The following is a 16,975-nucleotide window of genomic DNA, read 5'->3' as shown; positions in this document are numbered from 1 at the left end:
TATATACCAGTGGATAGTGGGGGGGGAAAGTAATGAATGATGGGGTGAAGGTGACCAGAATTGGCATAGTTTGGAAAATACTGAACTATAAACCAATGAAGGACACTTTTCTTACTTTGTGTTTCTCAATATCAAGCAGCAAACATTTACTAATTATCTTGGATTATTGGTGCTGGTCACTTGTGTAATTTTTCTCATAGTAGATGTTGGTCAATAAAGGTGTAATGATAATGTAAATGGGAAGTTCTTTCATACTCATTAATATTCCCATGTCATCTGCCTAGTTCACATAGCAGCCTGAGTCACGTTAGTCTGAGTCAAATGCAGCCTGTGGTGGGAGGATTTTGCTGAATGGGTGGAACAGGAAGGGTAGAACTGGAAGAGGCAGAGCTAGAACAGAGCTGAGAGGAAGTTAGTCTTGAGAGCAGTCAGAGAGATAGAAAGGATGCAGGCTGCTGGCTAGTGTGAAAGACCTTGTTTGTAATTGTTTAGAGAGGGCCTGCTTGTGATTTATTTAAGGGATCTGGTTTGTAGAAAACTCAGCAGGGGAAGGCTTGGGAATGGTGCTGTCCTCTGCCTTGTTATTGTGTAGCTTATTGTTGCTATGATGCAATTGGCTTTCTGGTGTCTAAATAAATGAACTGGCTATACCTTTCATGTGGAGAGGTTTTTTTGTTTTGTTTTGTTTTTTGTGATTTGGAATTGTGCCGTGATATTCAGCAGTAGGTGCTATGAATATCACATTGGCACTACAAAAGGCACCTGGGTTTTGGAGAAGTTTGTAAATAGATCTGAACATGGATATGTAGTAATAAGCACCAGCTGGGTGACAAACATTGCTGGAGATTAGTTTTATGTTTTACATTTTCACTTCTGTGTATGTATTGCTCAGGGGTAGGTATAGGTTTAAAAAAATCTCATAGAATATACGTCAGCAGAATGTTTCAACTGGAGCAAACTCTACAACAGGAAGTGTGAGGTGATTGTTGATCTTTGTGGTCCCAAGCTGGGAGACTGAGTGGAGACAACAGAGTATAGGTAGGGCTATTAAGGATGAAGGACTTTGGTCTAAGGAGTGGTAATCTCCAAAGGTCAAAATGATTTTGGGTGAGAGGTACAGACAAGTAGTATGAGTAGCATGGAATGAAACACTAATTGAAGTGCAAGATATAGGACTAAAGTGGAATGTCGGAGTGTCAGGTTTTTAATGTAGTGGTTGTGTTTGTCCTTTGTTTTTGAAGAAGATTGTGACATCAAGGAAATGATGACATAACTTGCAATTGACTTTGATTTGGGTGAGGGAGGGCTGTGCAAGGTCACCAGCCTCACTCTCTCTTCCTTAGCCAGGGTCTAGTTGCTGGATATTCATCAGGACAACTGTAGATGGCTCAGAATGCAATGGGAGACCTTGGGTCTTTTAGGCTAAGGTCTTTTCAGGTTCTCACTTTGAGTGAGGCCTATTCGGTGGATAGGCCTCTTTAAGAAGTGAGTCAAGGGATGGCCCCTTTAATTAGAAAAAAAAAAAAAAGAAAAGAAAATCAACCTGAGAGGACTAAACCCTCAGGGTTAATGTTCCAAAGAGAAACATTTACATTCTGGGCTAGGACATAAGGCAGGGGGATTTTGAATTGTTTTAATGGAAAGTCAAGACTTTTAAGCTCTTAGACATTTATCCATAAGTAGATTTCACCTAGGGTAGCTAGATGGTGCAGTGAAAGGGAGTGTGAGGCCTGAAATCGGGAAGAATCATTATCCTGAATTCAAATGGGTTCAGACACTTACTAGCTATGTGACCCTGGGCGAGTCACTTAACCCTGTTTGCCTCAATTTCTCATCTGTAAAATGAGCTGGAGAAGGAAATGGCAAACCACTCTACAATGGGATTGCAAAAGAGTTGAAAACAACTGAACAACAAGATTCAACTAGATACTTCCTAAAACTGAACATGTTCTGAAAAGTGCAACACAAAAAGCAAAGCTCACTTCATGAACCAAAACAGATAGACTGGCATGCAGGCATATACATTCTTTTAAGACAATTTACTACAAAAAAAACTGTAATTAAAACTTGAAGGGCCCAAGTGTGATCACAAGGTATCTTTGTTTATGGAGAGGATAGCTTTAGTGCAGTAGGAAAAAAGGAATGAGGACAAGAACAGCATTTTCTGTGCAAATTGAATCTCTCAGAGATTAGTATTTGAATGAGTCTATTTTTTTTATATAGCAACTGAAAGAAGTATGAAATGAATTCTTACAAGGCCCATATTATATTAAAACTTTACAGTAATTTAAATGCCTAACTAATGGGCACAGACTTTACAGAGACCCAGGGAGATAACAATTAATGGTTCAGAAGTAACCATATAGCACACCTGTGGCTGACCCGAGAGTGGCACTCCTGAGGAGAGGTCCTAGAAATCCTATTGTTCGGGGTAACAATGTTAGCAGGAATTGTGTTGTTAGCAATAATTGTGTCAGCAACAGTGGTTAGACAATGAGGAACCCCTCCTGCCCAAGATAAATATGTTTTAACCAATGAATGCATTACCCAGAGAGGATGCTAGTCACTAAATCACAGAAGGGACTTTCCCTAAGTAGACATCTCTGGAATAACAGCAAAGACTGTCCTTCAGGTGAAATTTTGATGGAAAGAGACTTATTATAATATCATTACCATACATTAATGCCCCCCAAGTGTGCTTTTTTTAACATGCATTATGTGTAGCAGCACATACAGTTCTACTTTATCTTTGTCTATGTTTTTGTAACCAAGAGGTTGTTGCTTGAACCAGAATCAGGATATTTAGATCAGACTCAGGATATTTGGTGGTACTTTTTGCTCCATAAAAATCCCTGTTTTTGAATTGCTAGTTTCAAGTTCCTCTAAGGAGCCTAGACTGCTGCTGAGAAGTGTAATTCTTAAATGTCCTTGCTTGGGTTGGAAATGGTCTGAGTCTGGGAATTCTTTTGAGATGATCCAACAACACACACCTTCTTGCTGCACTACCATGTGAAAATATGTGTGTATGTGTATGTGTGTGTCCTTTGTGCCCCAGACATTACCTAGTCTAGTCCTCTGACAAGGTATCACCTCAGTTGATTTAGAATCACTGGTTTGTACTTGAAGACCATGAGTGGTGAGGAACCCACCACCTTCTAGACTAAATGGATTGGTCAGTTATCCTTCGATAAGGAAGCAGTGATCACCTAGGGTCAGCATGGGCCACATTTCTCCTTGAGAGGGCTGCTAGACAACATAGATTCTAGCAAAGTATTTAACAGAGTCTCTCTTCGTTATGGGTGTGTGTCTGTGTGTGTGCCTGTGCATGTAGAGAGATGTGGACTAGATTATTGGCCTCGAAAGTGGAAGTGAGGCTGGAAAGACATGATCCCAAAAGATATGAGATGGGTAGCAACCCACCCTACTTGCTAAGAGTTGGTTGTGATCTTGGTTTCCACAGTAGCACCTACCCTTACTCCCCAACCTCCCTCAACCCTGACCTCAACCCTCCCCTCCTGAGCCTGACCCGTCTCTATGTGATGTCCTTTCTCTACATTCATTCAGCCACCACCCAAGTTAAGACCCTCATCATGTCCTGTCTGGTATTAGTAATAGCATCCTATCCATCCTCCCTATCTTAAGTACTTCCCCACTCCCTATTCTCTGCCTCATTTCTTACATTGCCTTACTCAACAAATGGGCATTGCCTCAGTGAAACTGAGACCTGTTAAAGACCTTAGCTTAAAAAAGACAAAGTTTCCCACTGCATCCAGGGCCATCTCCCATCATTCTTATCTATATCTGACCACTGGACCCAGATGGCTCTGGAGGAGAAAATGAGGTTGATAACTTTGAACAACCCTCCTTCACTTAAATCCAATTAACTTGAATGTCATGGCATCACCTCCATGTTGCCACAGTCCGTTTGGAGAAAGAAGGACAAACAACAAAAACAACAATGGATTATCAAGGGAGAAATCTATAGTATTAGACTATTACACTTTGCTTTAAAAAGTAGTTTCTGAAATACATTAGTCTCTCAAGGCTTGATAAAACAAGAGTTTGCTCTCCAGAAAGATCCAAGGGATTTAAGTGGACCACAAGCTCAATATGAGTCAACAGTGTGATTCGACAGACAAGAAAGCAAATGTTATCTGATTAGGTACTGAGAAGTCTACCCTCCAAGATTAAAGAAATGTTTCTCCCACTTTGCTCTGCTCTGCTCAGACCATTTCTATATGTAAAACACTTGGTCCTTGAATGCCCATAACTAAAACATATGTAACCCTTGATTCAAATGCTTATGTAGCCTAGACATACATTGTTGTCGTAGCTTTAAGATCAAATGAAAAGTTGGAGAATACTATTGTAAGTCATAGTGAAGAAATTGTTTGTTGAGAAACACCTCGTTATATGGAATCAGTGTTTATCTCTGATCCTTGTTGACCTATGAAGAATTGTACTATGTATACCTTTCCCTCAGAAATCAGGGATAAATACACATTAAAAAACTTTCTGTCTCTAAGGGTTTATGAACTAAATTGGGAAGAGAGAGAGACAGAGAGAGAATTAAATGTGTTAGTTTGGAAGCTGAAGAGATATTTCCTGTAATTGTTATAGTAAAGTGAAGTAAGACACAAAGTAGACATATGAAGAGACATTTTCCAAGGAAGATGTTTTTAATTTTACTTTGTTAAGATTACCTAATAGAAATTTCTTTACTTAATATGTTGAGAGGCTTAGAATGAAATAACTAAGTTTTTAAACCGGTGAAGAAGAGTCAACTATTGATATTTTAAGGTGACTTTGGTGGTGACGTTGGTTATAGCAAAGAAGGAAAAAAGGAAGAAGGATAGTTGTAGCCAAAATAATGTTTATGGTATTATGAGTATATGTATCTTTATGCTCATTTTTGCTCTCATTTGTTAAGGAATAATCTATATTGAAAAATATATATGTATATTTCAGTAAGAATAATTACTAAAGGGCAGTTGGTTGTTGTCCTTTGTTCTCAAAGAGGTCTAAAATGATGTCAACATGGTAAAGTGAAGTTTCATTGTGTATGATCATGGCTGATCAGACTGAGCTCGCAATGCTCTACCATAGATTGGCCACAGATAATCTGAATGAATGTTTGGGGTGGTTACTCCAATTCTGTGCATCCTACATTTGCTTTGTGCTGTTTCAATTCTGCTTTGCTCATAGAGCACAGCACCCTTTCTGATGTGAGCACATCATGCTGAGAAGTCCTGTGCTAGTGTCTCCTATGTCACACAATCAAATCCAAAGTTCTTGAGAGAGAGCTTGAGAGAATCCTTGTATCGCTTCTTCTGACCACCATGTGATTGCCTGCATCATGTGAGTTCTCCATAAAACAGTCTTTTTGGCAAGCATACATTTTGCATTGGAATAAAGTGGCCAGTCCATCAGAGTTGCACTCTCTGAAGCATAGTTTGAATGCTTGGCAGTTTAGTTCGAGCAAGGAGCTCTGGTACCTTATCCTACCATATGATCTTCAGAATCTTTCTAAGACAGTTCAAATGGAAGCGATTCAGTTTCTTGGCATGGCATTGGTAGGCTGTCCATATTTCACAGACATACAACAATGAGGTCAGCACAAAGTCTCTGTAGACCTTTGGTTTGATAGTCAATTTAATATCTTTCATCTCCCAAACTTTTCTTCGGAGCCTCTCAAACACTGAACTAGCTGTGGCAAAGCATGTGTCAACCTCATTGTCGATGTGTACATACCAAGGTAAGTGAACTTATCCACATCATTGAAAACTTCTCCATTTGTAACTGATAGTTCCACATATGGATGGTGAGGTGGTAGCAGATAGAGCACCTGTGTTACTTGGTGTTAATTGGGCCAAAACTAGCACAGGCAGCAAAGAATTGATCCATACTTTGTTGTATCTCAACTTGAGAGGCTGCATTGAGTGCACAGTCATCTTAAAACAGAAAAATATTCACCAACACTCCCTCCACTTTGGTATTGGATTGTAGCCCTTTCAAATTGAAGAATTTATCATCAGTAGAGAAGCTGACCTTGATGCCTTGTTCGTTCTCATTGAAAGCATTTGACAACATGACCAAAAACATCATGCTGAAATGCATGGGAGCAAGCACACAGCCCTGTTTCACTCCATTGGTGACTGGGAAGGCACAAGAGAGTTGTCCACTATCCAGAACTCAGGCAAACATGATATCATGAAACTGATATGATATTGATGAACTTCTCTGGGCAACCAAATTTTGACATAATTTGCCATAAGACCTCACCACTAACAGTGTTAAAGGCCTTGGTCAGATCTACAAATGTTGTGTACAGATCTCTCCCGCTCCTGGCATTTCTTCTGGAATTGTCAGGCAGCAAACATCTTCTCAACTGTTCCTTGGACCTTTCTGGAGTCACACTGGCTCTCAGGTAGATGACCATCTTCTAAGTGAAGGATCAGCCTATTAATGAGGACTCTAGCAAGAATCTTGCCAGCAATGACTAAGATAGAGATCCCCTCAGTGATTATCACAGGATAATCTATTCCCTTTACTTTTATAGAAATGCACAATGGAGGAATCCTTGAACTCCTGGAGGATAACCTCCTCTTGTCATATAACCTGGAAAATTTCAGTCAGCTCACCATTATGAGCAATGGTCTTTTAAATCTCAGCTGAAATATAATCAGCACCAGGTGCTTTGCCTCATTAAAGGAGCCTAAAGGCACTTAAGACCTTCAGTTGGAAGTTCAACTAAGGAGAGAGTGACTTCAATCTGAGGTAAACAGTCAATGACCTCAGCATTGACTGATGATGATCTGTTAAGAACACTATGGAAGTGTTCAGCCCATCACTCTAGAATCATGTCTTCATCACTCATCAACGTGGCTCCATCAGCACTGAGTAGTTGTGGTGCACCATAGGATTTTTGTACATAAATAGCTTTCAAAGAATCATAAAAGCTCTTTGGATTGTTACTATCAGCATAAAACTGAATTTGATCTGCCTTCTTACTGAGCCAGGAATCCTGCATCTCTCTAAGCTTTGCTTGTACTTTTACTTTTGATGGAACTAAATACTGCTTTCTTAAAGATGGATGAACTCTCCTGCTGGTAAATTTTGTGGAGTTTTTGGTTTTCATTTAGCAACTTCTGAATTTCCCCATCATTTCCATCAAACCAGTCTTGGTGTTTGCGAATGTTCTGACCCAGATGAGCAAATGCAGTGCTGTATACCAAATATCTGAAAGCTTCCCACTCTTTTTCTGCTCCACTGTTGCCAACTGTGTCTTGGCTCAACTTTCCCTCCAGTTTCGCAAAGAACTGCTCATGCTCAGGGAAGAGCTCTAATTTGTTGACATTAATTATTCTGGTTGTCATTTTGCTTTGAGGGCAGCATTTTTGATGAATGTGAATATTTAACTTGGAAAGGACAAGTCTATGATCAGTCCAGCGCTTTACACCACACATTGCCTTTGTCACTCTCTTATCTAGTCTGTCTCTTCTCTTTACAATCACATGGTCTATTAGATGTCAATGATTGCTGCAAGGGTGCATCCACGAAGTTTTATTGCATTTCGGCAAATGGGAAACATGTTGGTGATGAGAAGGTCATGTGATGCACACGTCTTCAGCAGTAAATTACCATTGCTATTGCTGTTTCTAACTCCATTCCTCCCTAGGACTCCCTGTCATCTGATAGTCTGAGCATACTCTAGCATTAAACTCACCCAGAATTATAAGCTTGTCCTCTTTCACAACATTTATGATAAGGGTCTCTAGGTCTTCATAAAATTTTTCCTTGACCTCGTGAGAGTTTCTCACGGTGGAAGCATGGGCACTGATGATGGTGGCATGACGTTTTCCTGCAAGTGGCAATCACATTGTCATCAGCCTGTCATTCACTTCTTTTGGCAGGCATACCAGCTTGCTGACAAGATTAGTTTTGATTGCAAAGCCTGCACCAGCTTCACGGCACTCCTCTTCACTGTAGCCTCTCCAGAAAAATGTGTATCCAGCTCCAACTTCAGTAAGCTGGCCTTCATTTGACAGCCTTGTTTCACCCAGGGCTGCTACTTAGATGCATCCTTTTGAGTTCTCTTTGAACAAGAGCTCTTCGTGTTTCATGTCTACTGGATTTTGTGTTCTCTATAAGTGTGTGCATGTTCCATGTGCCGATAGTGAATGGAATGATCTTTGCAGGTGTTTTTGTACATTTTATACATTTTTTGTGTGTTTGACCACAGAGTGGGAATCCCTGCCTGCTGTGGTAATCAGGTCAGGTTTCTGTAAGCACGCAGTTTTTAGGACACTTTTTCTAACCCCCTTCTTCACACCAGGAGGTGATCAGTGCGATCCTTTAAAGGCTGCTCAGACGCTCACGGGGCTGTCGAATCTCACTGCTGCTTCCAGTGAGAAACAATCCTATAGCCTGGACCACCTGTGTGGAGGGTTATGACTCCAGTTCCCAGTGTATTCTCACTGCTGCTTCATCACTTGCCTGTCACCACAGGACTTTGAGGTATAATAGTACCATGGTATGGGTGACAGTGAGGTACCAACAGCTACAGTGTCCAGAGTGTGGCCACCAAAAAAAAAAATTGCCCATAGAACTTAACTTTGACCATAGTTGTATTAGCCAACTCTCTGGGAAATCCAACCTGCCAATGTGGGTGTAGATTGAAGGAAAATAAACCAGAGACAGACAGAGAGAGACTGCTACATTATGGGACAACACAGGACATATTTTGGCATTCTTTTCCTGTATTAGCAATTGCTGGTGGTAGTCTTCATCTGGGTTATAAATTCGTAGAAGCCCTAACTTTTGCATAGATTCCTAGAGAAAAATCGTTTCTTTGTGATGTTTTAGATTGTAATTGCCTATCAGTGTTCTGATGAGCTTCCTTTATAACTTATATTAACTCCTTTGCTATAATGTTTTCACTTAAATACATAAGTATTGGGGAGGGAGCCACGATGGCAGAGTAAAAGCAGGGACTTGCTTGAGCTCTTCCTCCAAACCCCTGTGGATACCTGTAAAAATGACTCTAACCAAATTCTAGAGCTCCAGTACTGAAAAAGTAATAGAGTGAGGCAAATCTCCAGCCCAGGACAGCCTGAAAGGTCTACTAGAAGTATCAATAACACAAAGTAGTCTGACATGGGCTGCGCCAGTAGAGAGGGGGCAAGAGAGGGCCTCAGGGGACTAAATTGTTTGCAGCTGTGGCAGTTTCCAGACTTCTCAACAAAAAAATGCCACAGACAGCATAGAAGGTAAGTGGAAAAATTGTTTTGGAACTGAATGGGGGATAAGAGGTGCGGTGCAACTGGGGTCTGACCCCAGAACCAGGGTGGAAGAGGAGGCAGTGCCAGCAGTGGCAACAGCAGCAGCTCCGAGGAGTTCTGGGCCCACAGAACTGTGGAATCGAGTAGCTGATAAATACCCCTAAATCCTGGGACAGTACACCCACACCCACACCCAGCCCCACTGGAAGCACAGTCCTACCTTGACGAAAAGTTAGAAAGTCAAGTATTTGGCTGGGGAAAGGAGCAAATAGAAAAAAAATCGGACGATAGAATCTTATTTTGGTATCAAAGAAGATCAAAACATGCAATCCAAAGAAGACAACAAAGTCAAAGCTCCTACATCAAAAGACTCCAGGAAAAGTATGAATTGGTCACAGGTCATAGATGGGCTTTAAAAAAGATTTTTTGAATCAAATAGGAGAAGTAGAAGAAAAATTTGGAGGAGAAATGAGACTGATGCAAGAAAATCAAGAAAAATGAGTCAACAGTTTGCTACAGGAGACCAAAAAAAAAATACTGAAGAAAATAGCACCTTAAAAAATAAGCTAACCCAAATGGCAAAAGAGGTTCAAAAAGCCAATGAGAAGAAGAATGCTTTCAAAAGCAGAATTGGCCAAATCGAAAAGGAGTTCCAAAAGCTCACTGAAGAAAATAATTCCTTCAAAATTAGAATGGAGCAAATGGAAGCTAATTACCTTATGAGAAATCAAGAAATTATAAATCAGAACCAAAAGAATGAAAGAATAGAAGATAATATGAATTATCTCATTGGAAAAACCACTGACCTGAAAAACAGAACCAGGAGAGATAATTTAAAAATTATTGGACCACCTGATCTCCATGATCAAAAAAAGAACCAAGACATCATCTTTCAAGAAATTATCAAGAAAAACTGCTAATATTTTAGAATCAAAAGGTATAATAGAAATTGAAAGAATCTACCGATTATCTCCTGAAAGAGATCCGAAAAGGAAAACTCCTAAAAATGCTGTAGCCAAATTCCAGAGTTCCCACGTCAAGAAGAAACTATTGCAAGCAGCCCAAAAGAAGCAATTCAATTATTGTGGAAATACAATCAGGATAACACAAGACATAAAAACTTCTACATTAAAACCAAGAATTACCTACCCAGCAAAACTGAGTATAATCCTTCAGGGTAAAAATGAATTTCAATGAAATAGAGGACTTTCAAGCATTCTTGAGTAAAAGACCAGAGCTGAATAGAAAATTTGACTTTCAGGTATAAGAATCAAAAGAAGCAAAGAAAAGTAAACAGAAAAGAGAAATCATATGGATTTCTTAACGTTGAACTTTTTACATTCCTACATGGAAAGATGATATTTGTAACTCATGAGACTTTGGAGGAAATACAGATAGATAGATAGATAGATAGATAGATAGATAGATAGATAGATAGATAGATAGATAGATACACAGATACATAGATAGATACACAGATACATAGATAAATACACAGATACATAGATAGATACATAGATAAATGGCACAAAGTGAGTTGAATATGAAAGTATTATATCCAAAAATAAAATTAAGGGGTGAGAGAGGAATATATTGGGAGGAGGAAGAGAGAGATAGAATGAGGCAAATTATCTCACAAAAAAGAGACAAAAAAAGATTTCACAATGGAGGGGAAGAGGGAGGAAGTGAGAGGGAATGAGTGATCCTCACTCTCATTGCATTTGGCTTAAAGAGGGAATAACATACACACTCAATTGGGTAACTTACCCAACAGTAAAGTAAGGGGGAAGGGGATAAGGGTGGGGAGATGATAGAAGGGAAGGCAAATTGGGGAAGGGTGTAGTCAGAAGCAAACACTTTTAAAAAGGAACAAGGTCATAGTTAAAAATAGAATGAGTCGGGGGTGGGATAGGATGGAGAGAGATATAGTTAGTCTTTTACAACATGATTATTATGGAAGTATTTTGCATAAATACACATATAACCTATGTTGAATTGCTTGCCTTCTCAATGGGGAAGGAAGAAGGAAGAGAATTTGGAACAAAGTTTTAAAAACAAATCTTACAAATTGTTTTTACATGCAACTGAAAAATAAGACATATAGGCAATGAAGTATAGAAATCTATCTTTCTCTACAAGAAAGTAAGGGGAAAAGGGATAAGGAAGGGAGATAAAAGGGAAGGCAGATTGGGGGAGGGGATAATTAGAATACATGCCATATTGAGGTGGGAGCGGGGAGAGATGGGGAAAAATCTGGAACTCAAACTCTTGTGTAAATGAATGTTTAAAACTAAAAATAAATTAATTCAAAAAATAGGTACATAAGTATCAATATCTGTTATTGCATGCATCTTTTACAAGAATACAAATACGAATATTGTATTCTATTCTATTGATAACTAATGATGTAGCTAGAGCCACAAGGAGGACTACAGGTTAAATAACAATAGGAAGCATTTATATAGCATTTTAAAATTTGCAAACATTTTTTTAAACATCTCGTTTTATCCTCATGACAATCCTGAGATGTAGGTACTATTATTCCTATTTTAGATATGATGAAACTGAGATAGTCAGAGGGTGAATAACTTATCCAGAGTCACATCATAGCTAGTAAGTGCCTCAGGCTGTATTTAAACTCATGTCTTTCTGACTCCAGGTCTAGCACTCCATCCACTATGCTATGTATCTTCCTTAAAAGAGTTAAAAGATTGCCACATCATTTAAGAGACAAGGATATTGAAAATATTTTTCAAGATGCTATTGATACATTGGGAAGACGTGAAGTACTCAGAAATTAATTTGAAGAAAATGAAAAAAGTAAAACTTTTTTGTAAGTTTCTTGAGAATGTGGAAACTTTGTCAAAATTCCTGCCAAGGCAAGAGTTTCAGAAGTATTTCAAACCTGATTACCAGGCCTTTCACAGAGAATGAGACAATACTAAATGGGGTTAACCTCTGTTAATCAATGAGGGAGAATCTGAAGACAAATTATTGAGTCTGAACTGGAAAAAAAAGGACCCCAAACTGATAAGACTCCAGATTTCACAAAATGTGGACTTTCACCACAGTGGAACCACATATTTACATCAGGTCTTATCTTAGGAAAGACTTAAGGCAAGTAACTAGCACAGTAAGTAGAGCACTGAGTGGGGTCAGGAAGACCTGAGTTCACATGCAGTCCCAGATATTTACCATCTGTGTGACTCTGGCAAATAACTTAGCCCCTATCAGTCTCAGCTTCTTCAAACTCTAAAATGAGGGCAAAAATAAACCTACCTCCCACAATTATTGTGAGGATCAAATAAAGCAGTATTTGTAAAGTGCTTAGCACAGTACTTGATAAGCAGTAGGTGTTTAATAAATACTCCTTTCCTTACTTTGATCCTCCCTCCCTTCCTTCCTGTGACCCCTGGGAAAGCATCATGAGATATTTGCATAAGAAATAAGGCAGAAGTACAACACTGGAAAGTATCTAAAATAGATAAAAAGAGTGAACTGCTGGAAACTCATTAAGGAAAGTTTTGAAATTATACTCTGAAAGCTGTAAAATTTAAAATCATATGGTGAGGATGTTTGCAGAGGATAGAAAGATAATTGAATGCTGATGAGAAACCATGGCAAGTATATTCATACAGTCTACCATTCAGTGAAAAGGAGAAACTGCTTTCAAACTGGTAATTCTGGTGGAAAGTCAATCAAGACTGACAGGGAAAGGCACAATAAAGCTTGAAGTGACTGGTTCCCTTGTGAGAAAGGCAATTTGACAAGAATGAATATAAGCTGAAAGAAGGTGAGCCCGGGGAGAGATGCTATACATAAAAAGGGATGATGATAATGATGATGATAGTAGCTGACATTTATATGGTACCTAATATATGCCACAAACTCTGCTAAGCATTTTATAAATATTATCTCACTAATTCTTATAACATTCCTGGGAGGCAGATGAAATTTTTATCATCCCAATTTTTAACGCTAACTCTAACCCTAACCTTGATAAATGATAAAAAAAAAAAAAACATGTTAAATTAACTGAACATATGCAGCCATTGGAGAGGAAACTTTCATCACTTACAGATTGGTCCTCTGAGTGAGTTAGAAAGAGAGCAATGTGGTAATTTATGCCCGTTGTTGACCTTCAAAAATCTGTTCAGATGAGAATTAACCTTAAAAAAAAGAACTCTACCACCTGATGAATGTGTTCAATGTACATGGAGTAGGACAAAGGGCAACTGCGAGAATTTGCATGGAGCCAGGATAACAGAAATTCAGGAAGTGGCAGATGCCACAGGGAGCAGGGTCACTTGGGATTGATCAGGCACTAGAAAAGTTGAAAGAGATGTTGTGTTGCTGAGACCAATCTCCATACCACTATAGACCCTGAAGCAATTTTTCCTGTATTTCATTTCACCTTTTGGGTCCCTTCATGGTAGCCTAAAGTCTTTCATTTACAGCATTGGGAAATTCTATTTACCCCTTTTTAATTGTTTCCTTTTGCTCAATAAAAATATTAAAAAACTAGCATTTGTTAGACTGGACATGCTGATTGGAAGGAGGTAGATGAAGAGACACTTGAAATGAAAACGTAGTGATGGAAGAAAGGCACGGAAAAGAGAGGAACTTAGATGTTTGGCTGGAAAAAAAATTTATCACTTGCCAGGGACTTTGAGCTAAAATAAAATAGGAAAAAAGTGCATATCATTCAATATACTCTCCCAGGACATGTAAGATATTGTACACTGAGAAAACCATTCAGTCACTGAATCACAGTCAGGGAAGGGAAGGGGAAATAGAAATGGTTGAACAACCCTGCTCACCACCCTACCCTACCACTGCTACAGGCAATATTTACTTCAGTTTTGGACAATGAATTTAGTTAGTCAGTCAACAAACATTCATTAGTCATGTGCTGTATGCCAGGGACTGTGCTATTTATTATGCTGATGTAAATTCATATATGCCAGATGAGGTCAAACATTGTCAAGTCTTAAGTAATGTATGAAAACGGGGGGAAATAATGCGAAATGTGCTCATCCAGTAATTGTATCTGGACTATCAGCTGAAATTCTTGAAAATGGAGTACTGGTTTTATTGTGAAATAATCATAAAGCCTAATTATGGCTACTGAAATCAGTGATTTGGTCGATCTCATCAGAGAGACTGTTGTGACACTACAGAATATAAGATATGATTTTATTTCCGTGGTAATCTTTAATTATTTGCAACTTCATTTATGCTGCACTATATTGAAATAATGGAAAGAGTCATAGTAAACTAGTCTTTTTTTCTATACCAATATGATCACTGTGAGAATACACTAAAGAGTTCTTTTCAATCTGGAAATGTGCATTCTGAGAGAAAATGTGTTCTAAGTCTACCCAATTGTGATAATACTGGGCAATGGAAAAAAAAAGTGGGTTTCTGTTTTGTTTTGTTTTTATGTTGCACACTGGCAGCACTAAATCTCAGTATTACAGAAAGGGTTTTTTGTGCCTTGAAAAAACCAGTGGGATTGATTTCAAATGATATTATTTACTGCTATGAAACTGGAAGGATATTAGTCATAAAACACTGAGACATTGTTTGTTCCTTGCAGATATGGACTACTGCATGAAATGCCCAGAAAAACAATATCCAAATAAAGAGAGAAATCATTGCATCCCAAAGACTGTGACTTTCCTCACTTCTAAAGAGCCCTTGGGGTTGACTTTGACTTGTATAGCTCTTTCCTTTTCTTTTCTCACAATTCTGATTCTTGTGATATTTGTGAAATCTAGAGATACTTCAATAGTCAAAGCCAATAACAGGACTCTCAGTTACACACTGCTTGTATCCCTTACCTTGTGTTTCCTCTGCTCCATGCTCTTCATTGGCCAGCCAACATCAGCAACCTGCCTCCTGCAACAAACTGTATTTGGAATTGTGTTCACTGTGGCCCTTTCTTCTATTTTGGCCAAAACCATCCTTGTGGTTCTGGCCTTTAAAGCCACAAAACCAGGAAGCAAGATGAAAAGGTGGGTGCAACCTAGGGTTTCTCATTTGGTTGTTTTCATCTGCTCTATGATTCAATTTACTCTCTGTGGCATCTGGATAGGAACCTCTCCACCTTTCCCAGGACTAGACAGACACTCTGAACCTGGACATATGATCATTGTGTGTGAGATGGGCTCTGTCATCACCTTCTATAGTGTCCTGGGCTACATGGGTTTCCTAGCAGTGGTGAGTTTTACAGTGGCTTTTCTGGCCAGGAATCTCCCTGACACGTTCAATGAAACCAAGTTGATCACATTCAGCATGCTGATCTTCTGCAGTGTGTGGATGTCTTTCATTCCTGCCTATCAGAATCCCAAAAGAAAGGCTATGGTGACTGTAGAGATCTTCTGTATTTTGGAGTCCAGTGCTGGGTTATTAGGTTGCATCTTTCTTCCCAAGTGTTATGTGATCCTTCTGAGACCAGAGATGAATACCTTGGGATATTTAAAACAGAAAGCAGATTTAACTAGAAGGAGTCAGTTTTAAACTTTGGCTGTTACATCCATCTGATAAAATAAATTGATCCCTGAAAAAATAATTCAGTCTTATAAATCTATAATTAGTGATAGCTGAATCTTTATTAGGTTCTCCACTAAACATGTCATTCTTTCCATATTATGGTTGTCCTGAGAGAAATGGTTATTAATAACCACTGATTTAAGAACATTCAGATTTTCCCCTTTTTCTTTTATCTTCATTTCAAGGCCTCAGTCTCTGAAGGTTGAACTAAGCTAGTTGGGCAGCTATTTTTTCTACTCAAGTTGGGGTGGGGATAAATTCTTTGAATAGATTGTTCAAGGCTGGGGCCAACAGAAGTAAATGGCATAATACAACTTCAGGTCCATTGTAATATTCATTCTCTCATTAATTGTTAGCCAATCAGAGTTGATTGCCACTCTTGAAAAATCCTCTTTCAAAAAGGTGCTTGCTTGGCTAACATGACAAAATGGTAAAATGATAAATGCTGGAGAAGAAGTGGAAAAATTTGAACAGAATTGCAGTGTTGATGGAGTGGTGGACTTAGCCAACCACTCTGGAGAGGAATTTGGAGTTATCACGAAAGGTTATAAAACTGTCCCTACCCTTTGATCCATCAATACCATTGCTAGGTTTATGTCACAGAGAGACCATAAAAATGGGAATAGGACCCATGTGTACAAAAATATTTGTAGCATCTCTTTTTGTGGTAGCAAGGAATTGGAAATTGAGGGAATGTCCATCAATTGGGGAATGGCTGAACAAGTTGTGAGATATGAATGTAATGGAATACTACCGTGCTATAAGAAATGATGAGCAAGTGGACTTCAGAAAAACGTGGAAAAACTTACATGAACTGACGCTGAGTGAAATGAGCAGAATCAGGAGAACATTTTACACGGTAACCACAATATTGTGTAATGGCTGACTTTGCAAGGATCTAAAACAATTCCAAAAGACTCATGATGGAAAATGCTATCTACATCCAGGGAAAGAACTTCGTTGTCTGAATGTAGATGGAAGCATACTATTTGCTCTCCTTTTCTTTTGTTGTCTTGTTTCTTCTTTCTCATGGTTATTCCCATTATTTATAATTCTTCTTTACATCATGACAAATGTAAAATATGTTTAATATGAATGTGTAAATAGAGCCTATATCAGATTACGTGTGATCTTGCGGA

At 38.8% G+C, this 16,975-nt stretch overlaps 1 protein-coding gene across 1 annotated transcript in view; it reads left to right on the top strand.

Moving 5' to 3' along the window:
* The window catches only part of LOC140507322 (vomeronasal type-2 receptor 26-like), a 46,208-nt gene extending 30,405 nt beyond the window's left edge, over positions 1–15,803 (top strand). The window contains 1 exon segment of the mRNA XM_072615437.1: positions 14,881–15,803. Within this exon segment, the coding sequence (XP_072471538.1) occupies positions 14,881–15,803 (923 nt within the window).
* Positions 15,804–16,975: the final 1,172 nt, after the last annotated feature.

This window comes from Notamacropus eugenii, chromosome 5 (genome assembly GCF_028372415.1).
Source record: "Notamacropus eugenii isolate mMacEug1 chromosome 5, mMacEug1.pri_v2, whole genome shotgun sequence".
Lineage (NCBI taxonomy): Eukaryota > Metazoa > Chordata > Mammalia > Diprotodontia > Macropodidae > Notamacropus > Notamacropus eugenii.
This window is presented reverse-complemented; position numbering and strand designations above follow the sequence as displayed.